Source organism: Achroia grisella, unplaced genomic scaffold (assembly GCF_030625045.1).
Source record: "Achroia grisella isolate CSIRO2021 unplaced genomic scaffold, CSIRO_AGI_Agris_v1 utg241, whole genome shotgun sequence".
In the NCBI taxonomy this organism is placed as follows: domain Eukaryota; kingdom Metazoa; phylum Arthropoda; class Insecta; order Lepidoptera; family Pyralidae; genus Achroia; species Achroia grisella.
Window position 1 is genome coordinate 4400287 of NW_026712734.1, and position 23570 is coordinate 4423856.

The 23570-nt window shown below is 34.3% G+C and overlaps 1 protein-coding gene across 1 annotated transcript; it reads left to right on the forward strand.

Moving 5' to 3' along the window:
- The first annotated feature begins 866 nt into the window (after nt 1–866).
- LOC131842685 (glycine receptor subunit alpha-2-like) lies at nt 867–21529 on the forward strand. Its single transcript, XM_059191260.1, has 9 exons — nt 867–946; nt 5712–5859; nt 6602–6684; nt 7463–7689; nt 14171–14305; nt 17274–17374; nt 19359–19519; nt 20232–20304; nt 21401–21529. Exons 1-9 carry the CDS (start codon nt 867–869, stop codon nt 21527–21529), a joined length of 1137 nt encoding a protein of 378 aa, XP_059047243.1.
- Nucleotides 21530–23570: the final 2041 nt, after the last annotated feature.

The following is a 23570-nucleotide window of genomic DNA, read 5'->3' on the forward strand; positions in this document are numbered from 1 at the left end:
AAAACTACTGAACCGATTTAAATGAAATTTGGTACACAGATAGTCTAGATCCTGAGAAAGGACATAGGGCATTTTTTAATGTGGAAAAGGGTTGTAAGGGGTTTGAAAGGTGCGAGGTTGTATGGATATATCGCCATTTTCAAAGCCTGAAACTGATTTTTAGGCTGTTGATTAAATATGAAAAAAGAAAAGATATATTAAGAAAAATGGGTTGTATGGAATTTAAAAGAGAGTTAAATGATTATATGGAAATATTTTCATTTTTAAAGCTAGAAGGTTGAAGTTTAATTTTAAGCCTATTTATTAAATATATATTAAGAACAGAGTTATAAGGGATTGAAAGAATTATGTATGGAAGTGTCGTCATTTTTGAAAATGAAATGATGAACTTTTTATATAGTTTTTATTGGGTTAGGTCATTAAATATTTTTTTCATTATTTGGTCAAGGTATTTTACGCGGACGAAGTCGCGGGTACAGCTTGTTGTACTCTATTTATAATGTACATGAATATTTTTAATGCGCATGACTAAATTATGAAACGTTCAAACGGAACTCAAATGTTGAATTTTCGCTGCACGCTGTCCGTCATTATGTCCATTTCCCGCGCTTCGGCCGCAGCTGTCAAAGTTCACGCGGTTATAACAGATCTGTGAGTTTGAGCGGGAAAATCTTTTATCAATGTTATAAAAAATTGTTCGTAAGAATACAATACTTTTAATGATAATTATGGATATATTTTTGCGACTAAAAAGGTTGATATAAGTTAAATTATTAATCATTATAACTTCGATTATATTAAAATGTTTCATATAGCACGTTTAAAGAGTCTGTAGGGAAATTAAGAAAGTAGATTTAAAAAGAAAAATGGCAGCGGAAAAACTGTTGTGGGTCACCACCGTGATTCTAAGACTGTGGCTAGGAGCAACGGATCTTTGTTATGCTCAGTAAGTATTTAATAAAGTAATTAAGCTATATATATTACTAGGTGACCCCGCCAAAGTTTTTTTGACATATAAATTAAAATCGCTTTTAAAAAAATAGGGTATGGTGATAGAAGGGTAAAAATTTAACGTTAGATATATGTTTTTTTAATGCTACATTATAAAAATAGAAATAGAAATAATTTTTATTCAAATAAACTTAATATAAGCACTTTTGAATAGTCAAGTTTTTTTATTCTACCGCTTATTCGGAATGCAGACTCATCACAAGAAGAATAAGCAAGAAACTTATGTGTTGCTCTTTTAAATAAATTTGTAAATATGTAATTAATTATAAATAATTTGTATTTTAAAAAATAAAATTGTCCAAAAAATAAAAAATAAATGTTAGGCGTGGACAATCCTTATAGATTAGGTATAAAAAATAGATAGTACCCGACTCCCAGACCTACTGAATATGCATATAAACTACCGTTTTACTTACCGTCCTACCGTTTCGGAGGAATATAGTACCAAACATTGTGACACGAGAATTTTATATATAAGATTTTAAACTTCATAAATGGTTGTTTCTGCGTACGGCACAAACATTTGTATTCATGAGTATGATTGCTTGTACTGCACTAGGTGTTCATATGTACTTTACGAATCTATTGAAAAAATATGTATATGTATCAGTTGTCTAGTACCCATAACACAAGCTCAGCTTAGTTTGGAACTAGATGGCGCTGTGTGAGTTGGGATATTATTATTACATTATTATTTTCATAACCTGAGGAAAGGTTATTGATGTAGTGGTTCGTATAATAATAATAACTAGCTACTCACCCCGGCTTCGCACGGTGTACATGTATACATATAAACCTTCCTCTTGAATCACTCTATCTATTTAAATAAACCGCTTCAAAATCAGTTGCATAATTTTAAAGATTTAAGCATATATAGGGAAGGACAGACAGCGACAGCGAACTTTGTTTTATACTATGATAATCTCAGGACAATTCAGACAGCGCCATCTAATCTCAAGTTAAACTATTAGGTACTTTAACTTGGGTCTAGATGGCTTGTGTTATGCCGGTTATGGGTACTAGATAATTGATAAATACATACATATCTATATATTTTTTGTAAACACATACATATCATATATAGAAGACACCCAGACCGATACAAACATTCATATTCATGAATACAAATGTTTGTGCTGTGCGGGAAATCGAACCTGCGACCATTGGAAGTAAGACGGTGTGCTAAACCGCTAGACCACCGAGGCCGTCAAGTAGAGTAATAGCTAGTATGTATGTAGTTAAGAACACGAAGCTTTATGGAATTTAATTTGTCGCCATAGTTACGTGGCAGTGTTATGAGCTATAAAGAGACTATAAACCAAGCTTTTTAATTAGACAATAGGATTTTTAATCATCACCTTACTGGTTATGGTTTACAATAGTGCTGGATTAACATATCGCCCTATACAATGTAATATTTGGGGACGATACCAGTTTTAAAAACAGTGCAATTAAAAAAAAAATCATCATCATCATCATCACAGCCTGGAAGACGTCCACTAATGGAGAATGGCCTCCCCCAAACATCCACGACGATCGGTCCTGCACTTCTCGCAACCATCGTCTTCCAGAGATCTTGATAAAAAATTGAAAAAGAAAAACAGTACAAACCAGTTTTATCAATGCTATTTTACATCTATGTACTTGCGTCGAAAAAATTGAATTAAAATCGGTTGCGTCTTTTAAAAGATGTAAGGGTAGAACCTTCATGCATCAACGTGCCATTTTTTCCAAAAAAAGTTTAATGGGGTCATTGACGTGCCATCAAATAATTTTGACTTTCTGATTATTTGGAAAATAATAATCTATACATATAAATAAAATTGGAGTGTCTGTTTGTAATATTAAAACAACCGATTTTTACTACATGCATATAAATACAAATACGGTACATACACCAAAATAACATTTATTACAATTTTTGTCTGTCTGTCTGTCTGTCGGTCTGTTTGTTCCGGCTAATCTCTAAAATAACAGGACCGATTTTGACGGGACTTTTTTGGAAGGTAGCTGATGTAATAAGGAGTAACTTAGGCTACTATTATTTTAGAAAAATAAAGTTAAATTCCACGCGGAGGAAGTCGCGGGACAACTATTAATAAATACTAGCAAAACTCTCTATGAAATAAGTAAACAAAAGAGGTACATTCTGGATTGTTTTCATTACAAGCATAAATTAAATTACTGTAAAATTTGAGTGACTTCTGTTGCTGCAGGTTAGATGACAAAATTTATGTCAGGCTTGTACGATGTTACTTTTAGCAAAATAGAAATAGAAATAGAAATAATCTTTATTCAAATAAACTTAATATAAGCACTTTTGAATAGTCAAGTTTTTTTATTTTATCGCTTATTCGGAATGCAGATTCATCACAAGAAGAATAAGCAAGAAACTTATGTGTTGCTCTTTTAAATAAATATTGATTTACTTACATTTAATTAACAACAAGGATTAGGCATACGACAATCAACATAGAAACCGCTACGCACTTAATCTCTGTTCAATCAGATAACATTGTCAGCGCTATGAATTTTAAGTTAGATATTTTCTACAAAAACATTATTATCATTTATAAATTCTTCAATTTTATAATAAGTTTTTTTACAAAGAAAATATCTTATGACACATTTGATTTTTTTTCTGACAAATTGACTACAGACTCTGGGAGTTTGTTGTAAACCTTACCCAATTTCCATAAAACGAATTATGACTTTCATCAAACGGCATTTAGGTAAAACTAGTTTGTTGACATTACGTAAGCAGCAAAATGCATGCATAACTGGATTCATGTGTCAAACAGTTTCTAACCGAGTTTTTAATGTTATTCATCTCTGAAAATAATGATTCGCAGGCATAGGTAGGTGAAAATATTGTTAAAATAGCATGAGCCAGCTTCTTTAAACAGTTTTATGATCGACGACGTTCCCAAAATATTGTGTCACGTGCCGTCAATGGCACGCGTGCCATTGGTTCGCCTACCCTGATCTAAGCGATCAGACAGCGACCCCGACTTTATTTTGTACTATGTAAAGTTGTAATAAAGAATTGTAGGTTATACAATTTGCCTGCATTTAATTTAAAGGCGTTTTCTGCAGGAACAATTTTTTTTAAATTAATGATAGCGGAATAGTGCTTCCGCCTGTACTAACGGTATACGCTGGCTGGGCACTAGTGGAGGATGATAGGATGATCAGATCAGTTAGCCCATCGAATACATCAGCCATCAGGCGAATTCACTAGAAATTTATCACGAAGGTTTACACTTGGACGCATGGAGGTAACACATGTGTGATTCTCAACGAGGTGCGTGGATATATCCATTAAAAACAATTATAAAACACCAAATTGTAATTATATTTTTATTATAATTTCGATATAATTAACGTGGTAAAATTTTATTAAAAAGAACATAAACAAAAAAACTCTCGTACTCATCTTTACACAGAGTTCTCTATTTGAACCTCATTAATAAATTTATTTTATTAAATTTTTTAATGAGGTATAAATCAGTTTTTGTTGCGAGTTTCCAACACATATATGACTATATGACTTCAATTCAGAAAATCGAGATTATTTTTGTAAAAAACAATTAAATTCAAATATCTCGAAAACGGATTTAGTATAGATATATATATCAGATATGATGTAAACTATACTGTCTAATATAGTTGTATACTGTCTAATCTATAGTAAATGTAAATAAAACTATATCTGTCAGAAATACCCTGAACGGGAATAGGTCGACTTTACATGTGACCCTGTCCATACTAAATTCCACAACATCTGGTGAGCGTAGCATCAGGCTGATATTTCATTGCTTTTTCATAATTCAGATTATTTTACCTGTTTCGTTCTGTTTACTGGTCCCTCTGCCATCATCTAACTAATTGTTTCTCCGTTACAAAACAAATTTTACAAATGCAACCCTTCATGCAATACTTATTTGCTTTCAGTTGGGGGTCCCGCTGTTATATATACAGTTCGAGCTACTCGCCCTGGCTTCGCCCGGGTGTCAATGTATTGTAATACAATTATATATAATTATATATATAAACCTACCTCCAGAATCACTTTATCTATCAAAAAAACCGCTTCAAAATCCGTTGCGTAGTTTTAAAGATTTAAGCACACATAGGGACGGACAGACAGCGACCGTGATTTTGTTTTATACAATGTAATGATAAAAATAGTATGTACGTATAATACAAGTATTCTATTATGTAGTTGAATACCAAACAAACTAACTGCCGGCCTAATGGCAAAATGGTGACGTCATATTTTTTTAATGGAAATTGATGTATGGTGCAGCCATGAACATGAAACAATCTGACAATCGCTGCGAGGATTTTTTTTATAATTATATAGAGATAAGTAGGTAGGTAGAGGCTTTTGAGAATCTGCCTGCTTTGTAGGTTTTTAGCTAAGTAGTTTCGTGAAATGTTTTTTTTTATGGATGATAATGGAATGATGCGTTCACTACTCTAGACATACGCTGGCGGGGCACAAGTAAAGGATAAGATGAACATGAGATCAGGTCAGTTAGCCATCAGGAATTTATCATGATGGTTTCTAGGGCAAACCAAGTGCGGGTCAACCTAACAAGGTACATTGCTAGCAAGTTCATGTCATATAGAGTAAAATAATTGGGTATAACTTTATATAGGAATGACAATCTACCAGTTAAAAAAATTGTCACCAGGTCAACTCTGCTGACATTCCAAGATCTGCTGCCTGATGACCCTCGGCTGTATGACAAGATGCGCCCGCCGAAGATCAACGACCAGCCGACCATAGTCAACTTCCACGTTACAGTTATGGGGCTGGACTCCATTGATGAAAACTCTATGGTAAAATATTTATGAATCAAGTAATTCCAATTGAAGTGAGTGTAAAATATGAGCATACAATTCCCAAGTGGAGCAATAATTAGGATTTTCAAAAAAAGTTTGTGGCTTTTAGTGAGAGGAGGATCTTGATCGTGATCTTGAAGGTATTAAAAATCGGAGATTTCTGGTTAGTTTTTTAATTACTTAAAAATGTTTTAAAATGGATGCGTATAATTATGCGTAAGCGATCGTTAGCCAATCTATACATACTAAAATTGGAGTGTCTGTTTGTAATACTGAAATAACAGTTTTTTACTACATGCATATGCATATAAATAAGGTACATACACCAAAATATATTTTTTTTTAATTTTTGTCTGTCTGTTCCGGCTAATCTTTGAAATGGCTGGATCGATTTAGACGGGACTTTTTTTACCAGGTAGCCGATGTAATAAGGAGTAACTTAGGCTACTTTTATTTAAAAAAAATAAAGTTAAATTCCATGCGGACGAAGACTCTAGTACAGCTAGTTTTGAATATAAACTGTAACCGCCGTCGTTTTGTCTATGACCCGCTGAAATCCCGACGTTGCAAGGTTGCTGTATAACAATAATATTTTAGGCCACACCTTTCTACATGAGCTTGACTTGAGGATTCAGCATATTTTTTTTTGGAATTTCACACACCTCCAGTGTTTACCGTAGACGAGTGTACCATTCCATTATCATCCATAAAAAAAATAGATCTATCTATCTTTTAACAGACATACGCGGCTGATATATTCTTCGCGCAAACTTGGAAGGACTTCCGTCTTAGGTTACCAGAGAATATGACGTCCGAATACAGGTTTGATTTTGTTTTTAGCTACAATAGCACAATTGCTCATGTATGCATAAAAATACATTAGTTTATAATCTCACACAAGAGGTTATTTATATAAGTGTGTGTGTGTTAAAAACATGGTAGTATTTGACGCACACACGCAAAACATTCTCTTTTCAGATATCCCATATTACATTTACTTTTTTGCCATGTAAAACGAGTCACATTTGGCTCGTCATTGACAAAATTATAAGTTAATTAAATTCGTTACTGCTGGTTCCAAGATCTTTTTGTATTTTTTTATGGTCTGGCCGATAATAAATAACTAGCTGACCCTCGCACATTCATCTGTATGGCACTTATTTATAAGCTGTATAGTTTTATTAGAATAGAAAATCATTTATTAAAATAAACTTACATTGAAGCACTTTTGAATAGTCATTACATTTTTTTAATCTACCGCTCGTTCGGAAAGCTGTCTCATCACAAGAAGAACGAGCAAGAAACTTGCGTGTTGCTCTTTTAAATAATTTTATTATTACTCTACATTTTTAAGTTTAAGTGTGTGAATACAAACCACCAATTATCACTAATTCAATTAAATACTCAAATAGAAAAAATATTGAATATATAACCAACTGGTTAAACAATTAATAAGAGGAAATCAGTCATAGTGAAATAGAATTCGTTCAGCAGTTTTTGCGTGAAAGAGTAACAAATACCCATCCATCCGTCCATACTCACAAACTTTCGCCTTTAAAATCTTAGTAAGACGTACATTTAAATTGAAAATTTCCACCAGGCTGCTAGAAGTGGACTGGCTGAAACACATGTGGCGTCCGGACTCCTTTTTCAAGAACGCCAAATCAGTGACCTTCCAAACGATGACCATCCCAAACCACTACGTATGGTTGTACAAGGACAAAACCATATTGTACATGGTCAAGCTGACCCTGAAGCTGTCCTGCGCCATGAACTTCCTCATCTACCCTCATGATACGCAGGAGTGCAAGCTGCAGATGGAAAGCCGTAAGTAGCATTTATACTGTACTAGCTGATACCAATTTTAATCTCCTGCTTTATACACTTTCTCATCGTTCTAACTTCTCATCTCAATCGTTTACTATTTCTGCTATTAATCTTTGGAATGCACTTCCTGTTGGGCTCCGAAGATATCAAACCAAAATTTTCCTTATCTAACACTACTCGAAATTCCTGTAGCAATATTCAGCCAAATCATCAACGCGACGGTTGACTGGTAGAGAATGCCATCAGGCATTAAATATCAATTAATTAAATACCATAGACTGTTATACTGGAAGGGTGTGTTGTCGCAACATCGATGCCATGCAGTAGGTAGATGAAGCTGGAAGCTGTCGGCTGGTAATACTGTAATCCTGGCAACCAGATATGGAAATATGCCTGAGCGAGACAACTCCTATTGGCATTTTAGGGATTACAATTAAGTACTCTGTGCTCTTTTAATATTCCAATTATTTATAATATTTTTTCATTTTCTTTTATGTATATGTTTATATATTTATGTGTATTTCTATATATATATTTTGTTGTTATAATTTTGAATTTTTTGTTTTGACGGCCTCGGTGGTCTAGCGGTTTAGCACACCGCCTTACTACCGATGGTCGCGGGTTCGATTCCTCGCATGGCACAAACATTTGTATTCATGAGTATGATTGTTTGTATCGGTCTGGGTGTTTTCTATGTGTAATATGTATGTATTTACGAAAAAAAAAAATCTATGTATTTGTATCAGTTGTCTAGTACACATAACACAAGCTTTAGCTAGCTTAACTTGGGTCTAGATGGCGCTGTGTGAATTGTCCTGAGGTTATTATTATTATTATTATTAATTTATGTTTCTATTAAAATTATTATTAGATTTACTTTTATTTCCTGTACTATATTTATATATATGTATATATATTGCTTTTCGCGTATTTTTTTATTGTACTCAAAGGTTGACTGTAAGAAATCCCTCTTTTAGGATAAGTGCGCCACTGTACCATTTTTTTTAAAACATGTATCTGTTAATAATCTGTACAATAAAAAATTACAAACAAAGTCTTTAGACTTGTTACTCGGTCGGCCTTTCATCTAAGAAGGAAGATGTCAAGACAGAACCGTACTTTATTAAATGTGTACCATAAATAACAATATTCCACAGATATATATTTTTCGGATACTTATCACTATCACTTAACATCTGTACTGTCCATAGTAAATGTGTAAACTTTCAAACGCGCGAAGTTACAATAGTTCTTTTTAATTTTTTTTCTACTTTATTCTTTCGTGGTGCTTTTTTAATTTTGTTGTTGTTCAATATATTATTATTTATTAGTTATTATATGCTTTACATTTTTACTTTTAATTTTTTTATATTCATTAGCTAGGTGGACCGACGATCTGGTTAAGATCGCTGGAGGGCGATAGATGCGAGCAACGCAGGATCGATCGTCGTGGAGATCATTGGGGGAGGCCTATGTCCAGAAGTGGACTTTCGGGCTGAGATGATGATGATGATGATATGCTTTACGCTTTATATTACTTCAACTCTATGGACATATATTTTATATCTATTTTCTTATGTTGGCTCGTTATTCAGTCTGTTCTGAGTAGAGTGGCCGCCACACTCGAGTCGCGCCGACACCGCGACACTTGAGTCGACACTCGACACTCGACACTTGACACTTGACACTTGACGTCTAATTATAATATGCAGCCAGATTACTACCCAGCTTATTTTAGTGTCAAAATATTTATTATTTTATGCACAGAAAATTAACTTGATTTCTTTGGTTATTGCAATTAGTAGATAGATGGTTAAAAAATACTTTATTTGCAACATATAGTAAATAAGAAGCGTAAAAATATCTCAAAGGACACGTGTATCGTTACGATAAGGCGGCCTTATTGCTAAAAGTAATCTTTTCAAGGCAACCTTAGGGAAACGTATTGTAATATCGAACAGGTAGGTAATATGACATGAACAACAATCTAAAAATTATTTATAGTATTAGAATAATTTAATTTCACGAGAAAATATAGATTCCAATTACCTTCTGTATAATAAAAAATATATATTCACTATAATGTTTATGTATAAAAATGACGTGTCACGTTGTTTGCCCGCGATGGACTCCTAAACTACTGAGCCAATTGCAAATATGATTTGCACATTGTGTGCAATTTGATCCAACTTGAAAGATAGGATAGCTTACATCTCAATTTATAGTCGCAATATTATTTAACTTTAGCCCTAAAAAGGCGTTTCTATTTTTTAAATAGAAATATATTTTATACTCGAATAAAAATTTTAAGTCAGTTGGTAGGTTTGTTAAAACAATATATATTATTATTTATTTATTAACAATATATATTTTTATTATATATACATGTCTGTAGTAATATTATAAGGAGCTAATGGTCCATCTGATGGAAATTGCTAAACTTTTTTTTATACTACGACCTTGGCAAATAAATATACGGCCTGTCGTAAATGGCTACCGTAGCCTATGGACGCCTGAAACACCAGCGGTGTCATGTGCGCGTTGAAAGGAACCTCACATGAGCAGGAATATAAGCTTGAAAGAATATTGTGATGCCTGTCAGAGGTTGCCATTTCTGATGACTTTCGAAATAGTATTTCCTGAGATTAGCGCGTTCAAACAAACAAACAGCAGCTTTATAATATTATTATTATATATTAATATACATACCTATTTTTAAAAACGCTGTAAAATCACACTATCTGTCTCATTAAATTTTTTTTCTACTATCCTTTCCTTTCTACTAAATTGTCTCTTTCTTAATTGCACATTGCTTAGATTATTACTAATTTACTTTTTTAATTTTATATTTATATTATGTATGATGTATGTATATGTATTTATATTATGTGTATATATATGTATATATGGATATATATGATATATTACTATTATTATTTCTGTCTATTAATTCCATTTTGCGCCATCCACCACCTTCTGTCTTTTTTCCTCTACCCAAAGGTTGTCTGGACGAAATCGCTTTAGCGATAAGACCGCCTTTTGTACCTAGCCTACCTTTCTGTATATTATGAATATTGTTTTTTTTGTATTGTTTTTAAGGTGCAATAAAGAGTTATAAATAAAAAAAATACCTAGTATAGAATAAATAGGTGACAACCCTAATTAAGATGGATGCAGCACTTCCTATTCAATTACGCGGAATATATAATATGAAGTCCAACGGCAAACAATACCCATAATTGCTACCTCTGTGCCCTGTAAATTCACCAGACCTACTGTTAATACTCATAGTACTAACATCGCATACTGCCATGGTGCGCTCATCAATCCTACTGCGGCTGCGCGCCGTCCTTATATTTTGAATCTGTGGCGCGTTGCTTTTGCGCGGGAAACTATCTACACTAACTAACTTCTTCTAGAGACATTCTTCAACTATTGTACTTCTGATCACTAATTTTTGTATACTGTTCTTCATTACTATATATAGCTGTAAATTACTATTATTTGAATAAACTTCTTATATACAAGTCCCTAAACATACCGCATACCTACATTTTGAAAACACTCAACCCGTAAGTAAAGTTTGTGGGGCGATACAGAATTTGACGGTTGAGTGGTACGCAGAATATAGGGCAAGGGCCACTCGAGTCTTCTCGTCATTCCTCTGAAGTCAGCTCGTTTTTATCGTGAGAGATCAGTCAAGTGTACTGGTGACGGGGCGAGATGTAATATCGATTTATAAATAGCTCTTGATGAGTTCTTAACGAGCGGTTGATATTTTAATATTCTCTTACTAAAATTAACATAAAGTGATTTATAGTTTATCGAATTAGGAATTATTTTGCGTTAGGCTATTTTAGTGGATCCCATAGTGGTCTATATCGACCCCAAGAGGTCTATGACAAACTGCAAGGGGTCTTTTACCTAAATGTCGTTTGGCTAAAGTTAGTAATTCGTTTTATGGAAATTGCGTAAGGTTTTACAATAAAATACCAGAGTCTGTTATAAATCTGCCAGAAAAAAGATTTAAATGTCAAATAAAACAGTTCCTTTGCAAAAAAGCTTACTATAAAATTGAAGAATTCGTTAACGATAATAATGTATTTATAGAAAAACTAAAATCCATACCACTGACAATATTATTTAATTACACTAGTAATGAGTGCGTAGCGATTTCTATGTTGATTATCGCATGCCTCTTACTTGTTATACTGTAATTATTTATATAAAAAAAACATCTATTAAAAAGAGCAACACACAAGTTTCTTGCTCGTTCTTCTTGTGATGAATCTGCATTCCGAATGAGTGGTAGAATCAAAATATGACTATTCAAAAGTGCTTGTAATGAGTTTATTTGAATAAAGATTATTTCTATTCTATTCTATTCTATTCTATTCTACGACAGCGGTCATATCGTTGTTTTTCCTTTATGTTTTTAATACTAAACTTTACTACAATTAGAAATTTACAAAAACTCAATACCAGGTAAGAATAGGAATAAGGGTAGGTATAAGGGGTATACGACACAAAAAAGTTTGGGAACCTCTGGTCTATTTCATTACCAAAAAAATATTGCTGTAACATGAAAAATGAAGAACTCTACATGACTCTGACAAATTGTACTCCGTGGTGTACAATATTTTACCTTCCACTCTGGTAATTAGGTGTTTGATAGATACAAACTTCATTCATATCCATTGAGATAACGTTTAGGCTACAATGAAATACGTGTAAGAATACTATATATACTGACGAAGATTGTTTATCGGAAATAAAGCGATGAGAAAATAAAGAGAGGAAAAAAATAGGTGCATTAAACGTCGGTAGTCTAGTGACTACCGACGCTATAAAAATAGCAAGTTAACTAAAAGCTTTTAAAATATAGGTGTATATTGTTTAAATCTGGCAACATCTGAAATAACTAGTCATTACATATATTTCTATACAATTAATTACTTCTAATACTAGTTATAAATATATTTGATTATTTCTTCTTCTTCTTCCTAATATACGAGTACCTACACTCTAATATATAAAATTCTGATGTCGCGATGATTGTTACCAAAGTCCTCCAAAACGGTTTTATAATTTTTTATGAAATTTTTCATACTCACAATGATAAGGGTGGCCCACCCCTATATATTCTTTTTATATTGTTGACAATTTTCTACAACTTTATCACTATCTGGCCCGGGCAACTTCGTATGCTTTTCATTTCCCCACCTATTGCAATATTTTTCATTGCAGCCCCGTTCCTATTGATCGTAGCGTAATGTTATATAGCTTAAAGACTTTTTCAACATTGGACTATCCACCACAAAAATATTTTTTCAATTCGAACCAGTAGTTCCTAAGATTAGCACGTTTGTACAAACAAACAAACAAATAAGCTACGCAATGAATTTTGAAGCGTTTTTTTTTAATAGATAGAGTGATTCAAGAGACCTAGTTGGTTGTAATTATTAATATAAAATGTACACCTGTGCGAAGCCGAGGCGAGTAGTTAGTTTTTTATAAAAATGTCCTCAATAGATTTCAACATTTACTAAATTCTCTCGTAAATTCGCGATTATTGCCAATATTATCAGTCTTTGACCTACTAATTGTGTTATCAGTGGTCGATACTGTCAATTTCCAATTGATCAATCCATACCATCCTCGTGATGCACTTACAGCGACATGTTTACACCCAAACAGTAGCCAAACATGCTGTAATCAGATAAGATTGTGTAAACCAAAAATTCCCTTGTACTCATTTCGCTAGACATAACAATTATATGTATTTTTATACTAGCTACTTGCCCGGGCTCCGCACGGGTGTATATGTATTATTATATATATAAACCTTCCTCTTGAATCACTCTATCTATTAAAAAAACCTCAATTAAATCCGATAGACAGCGACAGAGACTTTGTTTTATACTATGTAATGATGATTATAATGATACGTTAATTTATAATTTTGACTGTTTCAATGAAAAAGTGTTCAAGTGGGCATTTCTTCAACGGCTCGGTGGTTTAGCGGTTTAACACATTGCTTTATATCCGATGGTCGCGGGTTCGATTCCTCACATGGTACAAACATTTGTATGAGTATGAATGTTTGATCGGACTGGGTGATTTCTAGGTATGTATTTAAAAAAAAATATATCCGTTATGTAGTACCTATAATACGGGCTGCTCTATTCTTATCTTGAGCCTAAATGGCGCTGTGTGAATTGTCCAGGGCTATTATTATCTTATATATAAAATTCTCGTGTCACAGTTTTCGTTCCATACTCCTCCGAAACGGCTTGACCGATTCTCATGAAATTTTGTGAGCGTATTGAGTAGGTCTGAGAATCGGCCAACATCTATTTTTCATCCCCCTAAATGTTAGGGGTAGTCCACCCCTAAATTTTTTATTATTATTTTAAGGCAAAACAACGTTTGCCGTGACAGCTAGTTTAAATATAAAAAATGTCATTTTCTTCTATTCCAGTATCCCATACGACAGATGACTTGATCTTCCAATGGGATCCTGATGTGCCCCTGGTTGTGGATGAGAACATAGAACTACCGCAGCTGGAGCTGGTGCAGAATAGAACAGCAGACTGCACCCAGGTCTACTCAACTGGTAAGCTATCACAGGATATGAAGGCACAGGAACTCAAACTGTACGAATTTACGTACGAGTACGAGATGCTTGGTCATGAGAATATATTCAGCCACGTACAAGTCATGAGAATATTTTCAGCCACGTACAAGTCATGAGAATATTTTCAGCCACGTACAAGTCCTGAGAATATTTTCAGCCACGTACAAGTCATGAGAATATTTTCAGCCACGTACAAGTCATGAGAATATTTTCAGCCACGTACAAGTCCTGAGAATATTTTCAGCCACGTACAAGTCATGAGAATATTTTCAGCCACGTACAAGTCATGAGAATGAGAATATTTTCAGCCACGTACAAGTCATGAGAATATTTTCAGCCACGTACAAGTCATGAGAATATTTTCAGCCACGTACAAGTCATGAGAATATTTTAAGCTACGTACAAGTCATGAGAATATTTTCAGCCACGTACAAGTCCTGAGAATATTTTAAGCTACGTACAAGTCATGAGAATATTTTCAGCCACGTACAAGTCCTGAGAATATTTTCAGCCACGTACAAGTCATGAGAATATTTTCAGCCACGTACAAGTCATGAGAATATTCAGCCACTCATCCACGTACAAGTATTTTCAGCCACGAGAAGTACGTACAAGTGAGATGAAGCCACGTACAAGTCCTGAGAATATTTTAAGCTACTGAAAAGAATATTTTCAAGCTGTACGTCAGCCACGTACAAGTCCTGAGAATTTTTAATTTCATGAGAATATTTTCAGAACAGTTACGTCATCTGACCTGACATACTCATCTTATATTCCTCCACTGGTGCCCTGCCAGCGTATACCCAAACCCTTATTACTTAGGGTTATGAGTACAAGTCATGAGTATGCATAAAATTTCATAAAAATATGTGAAGCCGTTTCGGAGGAGAGCTAGTTAGCAATGCGCATTTGGTTAAAAGGAGTCTATCCTAAATACTCTTAACAATATTTGTAGGCCTTCAAACCTTGCTCCTTTTAAAAGCATAATAATAATTGTATAATCATTCAAAGCCTTGTTCTAATTAAAATTGGTTGTAAAGAGAATTAAACCATTGTGTACATGAACATATGTAGGTTTAATCTCTCATAAAGTATAAGCCGTTTATTGCCCCTAAAGTGTTATATCTTTTTATGGTGAAAAGATCATTCGATTATCATCTAGGGCATGGTTGAACAACACGCGGCCCGCGGGGCATTTGCGACCTGTTAAATGTGTATGTATGCGGCCCGCCATGAATTTGTAAAATTGAATTCTTTTTTCGAATTTCCGCCATTAAAATATTGTTAGAAAATTAATTACTATAATGAAATGAATGAAAAGAAAAAGTAGTACTAGTAAGTAGTACTAAACCACTTTTTTTTCTGTGGAGTTACTTGTCGGCGACATGTTCACACATGCAAAATAAATGCGCCGCGTCGGCTGATTATTTTGCTTAAAAGTTTGTGTATGAAATTTGTACTTTTTATTTTATATTTTTTATTCAAATATTTATTATAAATAACGTTTGATAAATTATTACTAAGCGTTACTTTATTTGCCGCCCAGAAAAAAAAAATTAAGTTGCCTCGTTGCAGAAAAAGGTTGCTCACCCCTACCATAGTCGCATCATAATCTTTTTGGATGAAAACCAAATTTCTTTATCTTAATCCAATATTTCGTAATTAACTCAACATTAGATTGCTAGCTGTATCCCGTTACTTCGTCTGCGTTTTTTTTAATTTAAAATAAAAGATGACCTATGTTATATGTCCATTCTCTTTCAGTCGATTAGTCGTAATCGAAAACATAGAAATGCATAATCCTTACAAATATTATACATGCGAAAGTAACTCTGTAACCAAAATGTATCATTTAAATCTGTTTAGTAGTTTTGGCGTGAAAGCGCTACAGACAGACATAGCGATTTCACGCCAAAACTATTTTTTTTCCCCCATATTCGTCCATCTCCTTTTCAGTGATGGAACAGGCAAAGATCCTTAGACCGTACAGCCTAGTCTACTTTTAAACTTCTTCATATTTGAACAAGTGATGAGGCCAAAGGCCAATTCTTATGTATGTTTATTTATTGTTTTCATTCGTGTTCAAAATTTAAGTCTCATCCGTAGTCCATGTCCTTGTATCAATTATTTAAAGTTTCATCGATATCGAGGTAACGTATAAATATATAGGTATATACGTTTCAAAATTATTTAGCATGTCTTGGATGTCGCGCGGGATTTTTTCCGGTTTCTTGTAAATGTTCAGTAAATTATCAATAAAGACCAAGCGTTGAATATTATAAGCGGAACATTCGAAAAATATGTGATTTAGGGTCTGACTGCTGTTATTGCACTCTTGACATGCATTTGAATCAATTATTTTCATTCGGCACAAATGACTATTGTATCTAGCGTGACCAAAACGAAGTCGTATAAGGAGTGTGTAAAATTTCCGATTTTTATAAACTCTAGATTTAGTGAACCAGGGTGAGGAATTAATATTTTTGTTAATGGAGTAACGCCAAAACTACTAAACAGATTTAAATGATACATTTTGGTACACAGATAATCTAGACCCTAAGAAAGGACATAGACTATTTTCTAACGCGAAAAAAGGTTGAAGGGTTTAAGAAGGGAGACGAACCGTTGTATGGAAGTATCGTCATTTTTACAATTTTTTTTTCAGAGTTTACAAATTTTGTCGTCATATTTATAGCTAGAACTTGAAACTCATTTTTCAGGTTGTTGATTAAATACTATAATTATTTAATCAACAGCTTTAAAAATAAGTTTCATTCAAAGTTTGTATGGAAATTCATTATTTTTACAAACTAGAACGATGTAACTTTTTTCCATCGCATTTTTGAGTTAAATGATTAAATATTTTCTACTATCCAAGGTTCCTATTCGACTCGGACGAAGTCACGGGAATGGCTAGTGCTGAATGAATGGTTATTATTATTTACAGGTAACTTCACGTGTTTGGAGGTGATATTCAAACTGAAACGACGTCTCGGGTACCATCTGTTCAACACCTACATACCAACATGCCTTATCGTCATCATGTCCGTAAGTTGAATAGAAATTGTTTGACTTGGCTAATGTAATTGTATATCAGTTTTTATTTTTGTTTTTATTATACAGTGTTTTTGTGTGTTTGTTTGTCTTTAACGTGAATAAAATTTTTATCTATCTATCTATCTAAATTATTTAGTTATTTATTTATTTATTCAAAAACATCATATGACGGTCTCGGTGGTAGCGGTTTAGCACATTGCTTTAGTATCCGGTAGTTGTGGGTTCGATCGCACGGTGATAGGTATCTCCGCCCCTGCCAGAAGTAACAGCAAGCACAAATATGTATGCTCATGCGTATGATTATTTCGGTCTGGCAGGGGCGGATCTACCTAAGGATTTCTTTAGCTGTACCCCAGGGCCCCGAAGATATAAAGCCCCCCAGCCCCCACTGAAACAATATTTAGAATATAAAAAATATCTACAATGTTAAAAAACCTATCATAAAGTTGGCAACCCTGAGATGAATTAACCCATGCAATTGCGCGTCTATCGAAAGGAACGGGTCGAATTTTTGGTCGGTGTATTTTTTAGTAAAGTAATATAATTAGGTATGCCCCTAAATAGATTTAGCCCAGGGCCCTACAAATTCAAGATCCGCCCCTGCGGTCTGGGTGTTTTCTATGCATAATATGTATTTAATTACAAAAAAAAACACCATAATACAAGCTCTGCTATCATGAGACTGGATGGGAGAATATCTCAGGAAAATTCACACACTGGTGTGAACCCCTCTGATCTGTCCCTGTGATCCCCCATCCAATTCAAACAGGGATCGAAATGGTCATTTTCCCTTAATACATTCAAACACGCGGGCCTTAGTCAAGTGTGGATGAATTTTAAAGTTATATAAGGATGATGAAAGTGAAGACGACAGAAATTTCCGTACAATGCGGCATGTGTTGAGAATAACGGCTTTTTGTAATAGGTCTATTGTAGAGGAGGGGATTTGCAACGTGTCTAGGCGTTTGATAAGACTTTTTGGTATAATTCCTGTGGATGACAGAACTATGGGTCCTATGTGGATGGTGTGTGCTTTCCATTATTTTTTTAATTCTATTGCTAGATCTATATACTTTGTTAGTTTTTCATTGACGGTGCTTTGTATATTGTGTGTGTTTGGGATGGCTATATCTACAAGATATACTTTTTTTGTTGATTTTGTCGTGTAATGTTATGTCGGGTCTATTGTGATGTACGGTTTTGTCAGTAATTATTGTTCTATCCCAGTACAGTTTACAGTGGGCATGTTCGAGTACATTGATTGGAATATATATGTAATATGGAACTTTACTTTCTATGAATTTATATTTGTGTGCTATGTATTGGTGTATAATTGTAGCAACTTGATCGTGGCGGTGATTATAATCATTTTGTACTAACGTCTTACAAGCACCCGTGATGTGTTGAATGGTCTCGGGAACACTTGCAATGTCGGCATATCATTGGGCGAGTTTCTGTCTTTTAAAATGTGCTTTGTATAGTTTCTGGTACTAATTATCTGATCTTGAATCGCTAACATGAATGCTTCTGTCTCTGGGAAGAACTCACCGCGTTTCAGCTTTTTGTTCGACGCATTCTTGTCGACATGAGTTTGGCATAGATTCGCTCTGTCTTCCATGAAGAGACTTTTTACTCCAGTAAAAAGTATAAATATAATATATTACATATGAATATCGGATTTGTCTGTCTGAAGAAAATTTCTGACTATACGGCATATATTTAGGATATATGAGTATATAAGTTTAGGGTATTTTTTGATTATTGTTGACGCCCTAGCAACGGGGACGCGGGTGCGTGGGGAGCGGGAGGACACGATCGACCGGTGACATTATGATTGCCTACAGATGCGCGAGCGCAACTTAATAAAAAATTGTAATTATCTTAAATCTTTAGAAAATAAATAAGTACGTAAACTCATCTTAATTTGAATCCACAATCCCCGTACAATTATAATTATTAATTATTCTCAATACAGTGGGTATCGTTCTGGATAAAGCCTGATGCGGCACCTGCGCGGGTGACGCTGGGCGTGACGTCACTGCTGACGCTGTCCACGCAGCACGCCAAATCGCAGGCGCAGCTTCCGCCCGTGTCGTACCTTAAAGCTGTCGATGCATTTATGTCTGTCTGTACAGTGTGAGTCAATTTATATATAGTAACTAACTGTCCCGGCAAACGTTGTTTTGTCGTATAAATTAAAATCGCTATTAAATAATTGGGGTTAGTGATTGAAGGGTGAAAAATTAGGGTTGTATGTATTTTTAACGCCACATTATAAAAATTAAAAAAAAAAAATTAGTCGTGTAAATGGAACAAAAAAGATTGTGGTACACCCCTTACACCCTTAACACTTAGGAATAAATAAATTAGTTGTAAGCCTACACTCAGATCTACTGAATATAGGTACATATAAAATTTCATCTAAATCGGTCAAGCCGTTTCGGAGGAGTATAAACACGAAACCTGTAACACAAGAATTTTATATATTAGATAGGTTTTTATGTATCGAATGAGATTTAACGGCCTTAGTGGTGTAGCAGTTGAGCACACCGCTTTACTTACGATGGTCGCGGGTTCGATTCCTCGAACGGTACTAACATTTGTATTCATGATGATGATTATTTGTATCGATCTGAGATGTTTTGTATTTATATTATTTATTTACAAAAAACATATTTATATATTTACTAGCTGTGCCTGCGGTTTCACACAATTTATCCACTTTTTACTCATGTAACCATCTATACGATGATTAAATGAGTAAAAAAATAAATCAATCATAGTGATAAGACTAGACCAGTTCCTACTAGCTGCACCGTTCACGAGTATGACCATTTCTTTATATCAGATTCGTGTTTATGGCGTTAATGGAGTACTGCTTGGTTAACATAGTACTTGGGGACGGAGCCGGCAAGCCTAAGGTATGTAATTTTTTTTAGTGTTATTGTAATAGCAAGCAAGCAAATATGCAGTGCTACAGGTCCAAGCACCTGGCAATAGTCCAAATCCCCAACAAAAAAAGCTAATACGTCGTCATAAGGAATGTACCTCTTGACACGTCCATTTTCCACTAGGTTAGTTCTCTAGTGAAAAATTGGCCTCTAAGTATTGGAATGCAATATGCCATAAAACTAGTTTGTTACCGGTGTTTTCATCATCGAGCAGTTACTCAAAGATTCAGGTATTGTTGTTTTTCGGCCTATGTCGAGTTTTATTTATTTCATCATCTGCTTCTTCCTTATCCCATTTATTTGTGGTCGGCGTAATATGTTTTTCACCTTCATTCATCTCTGTTCGCAGTCATCTCGTTATTTACTCCCTTTCCTTATCATCTTTCACGCAGTCCATCCATCTCTTTTTCGGTCTTCCTCTACCCTTATAACCATCCATATTCATATGTAACACCGTCCTTAGGATATGATCTTCATTCCTACGCATTACATGCCCATACCACGATAGACGATTACTCTTTAACCTCTCTGACATCGGTGCCACTTTCATACTTCCTCTGATGTATTCATTCTTTATCTTGTCTATCCTCGTCACACCACACATCCATCTCAACCGTCGCAGTTCAGTTGCATGCAAGGTTTATTTATTTTATTTGGGATACAAACAGTTTCAGAATGTAGTATGTATTTAAGTACATAAATATGATTTAATAATAGTAAAACCAATAGAAATATTCACGGGTTAAAAAAAATAATAACTCTTTATTCCGCACAGTAAGTAAAATACAAAAGAACACTGCATAAATCCTCTTAGTAAAAGGCTGCCTCATTGCTTAAAGCAATCTCTTGCAAACGACTTAGTTAGTACCCCAACATGAACCGAAAACTAAAAGGTCTAGAAACATCTAGAAAATTACACTGAATAAATGTGGTTACTAAAAGGCGGCCTTATCGCTTATAGCAATCTCTTACAGACGAACTAGTTAGTACCCCAACATGAAGTTCTAGACACATCTAGAACTCCCTAGTACCTGGATCATGATCATTACCAGAGTCTCCCTTTCAGGACGCAGCGGAAGCGGCCAAAGCCAGGACCAGAGCGATCAACATCGACCGATTCTCCCGCGTCTTTTTCCCGCTCTTATTCTCCGTGCTCAACGCCACCTACTGGATACAGTTCGCTCAGTACATCTGAAATAAAATTAATTTTATTTGCAGAAACCAAGTTAGATATTGATAATATGTTCAGATAATAATCCTTATTTAAAATTATAAATGAGAAATTCACTCTGTCTGTCTGTCTCGCTTTCACGCCAAAACTACTAAACCGATTTAAATGAAATTTGGTATATCTGTGTACGAACTGCGTAAGAATATAGGGTTCTTTTTGATGCGAAAAAGGGTTGTAAGGGGGTTGAAAAGGAAGATGAATGGTTATATAGAAGTATCGTCAATATTAAAGCTGTAAGTTTGAAACTTATTTTGTAGGCTGTTGATTAAATATAAAAAAAGAAAAAAGGGTTGTAAGGGGTTGAAAAGAAAGATGAATGGTTATATAGAAGTATCGTCAATATTAAAGCTGTAAGTTTGAAACTTATTTTGTAGGCTGTTGATTAAATATAAAAAAAGAAAAAAGGGTTGTAAGGGGTTGAAAAGAAAGATGAATGGTTATATAGAAGTATCGTCAATATTAAAGCTGTAAGTTTGAAACTTATTTTGTAGGCTGTTGATTAAATATAAAAAAAGAAAAAAGGGTTGTAAGGGGTTGATAAGAAAGATGAATGGTTATATAGAAGTATCGTCAATATTAAAGCTGTAAGTTTGAAACTTATTTTGTAGGCTGTTGATTAAATATAAAAAAAGAAAAAGGGTTGTAAGGGGTTGAAAAGAAAGATAAATGGTTATATGGAAGTATCGTCAATATTAAAGCTGTAAGTTTGAAACTTATTTTGTAGGCTGTTGATTAAATATAAATAAAGAAAAAAGGGTTTTTTTTGTGGATGATAATGGAATGGTGCACCCGCCTGCGCTAACGGTTTACGATGGCGGGGCACCAGTGGAGGATGATAAGATGAGCATGAGGTCAGATCAGTTAGCCCATCGTGACAAATTCACCAAGAATTTAACACGATGGTTTCCAGGGGGAACCGCATGGAGGTCGACCTGACATGGTACATTGCTAGTTATGGGGTTATCAATCCCCCCCAAGAAAAAAGGGTTGTAAGGGGTTGAAAGAGGAGATGAAATGTTGTATGGAAGTAACGTTATTTTTAAAGCCAGAAGCTTGAAACTTATTTTCAGGCTGTTGATTAAGTTGTATGGAATTCTTTTATGTAAATTCATCATTTTTAAAGCTAGAATGATTAAACTTTTTATTTAGTTTACTATTGGGTTAGATTACTAAATAGTTGATTAAGGTCACTATTTTACGCGGACGAAGTGGGGGGTGCAGCTAGTATTGTTTATGAATTGAAGCAAATCGTCGGTTGCTGTTTAATTATTATTTATATATTAGATAAATATATATATAAGGAAACTATGTTTATATTTCGGAAATAAAATGTTCATTTGTTTAATATATTTTTTTTTATAATAATAATAAATGGAAAGCACACTCCATCCACATATAGTACCCATAGTTTTGTCAGCAACAACAGTTTTTGTAGCTGTATAAACCGATACGAGAACGGCATGGCCTACCACAGGCTAGAAAAGGGAAATTATTAGCAGTAAAGAAAGAAAGAAAGAAAGAAAGAAAGAAAGAAAGAAAAACATTTATTGACTACCAATATTACATTTACACATTTGACAAAGGTACATTTTACATATATATGTATATACATACATACACACTTAGAACAATTACTAAAAAATCATATTATTTATATATATGGTTGGCAACATGGCTGACACTCAGCATATGCCGCAGCAGCTAACTGTCAGTAACAGTAGTCTGTACTGAGCCGCCTAGATGGCGCTTCCGTCTCTTGTCAGCAAGTCTTTATAACCAGGCATAATCGCAAACCTTTCGACGCTCCATTACGCGATTGCGCCAATCTGCTCTGCTGGTTGCGAGCTTTACCCAACACGGTGGTCTATTTGAAATGTGGCCATGTCACGATCTAAGAATGCGACAGAATGCGCAAAAGTCGTTGCAAAATTGAAACGAAAGAAAGCAGGAGTAACCACGACGCGGCGACGGTTTACAAGAGTTATAACTTAGAGTATTATTAGAG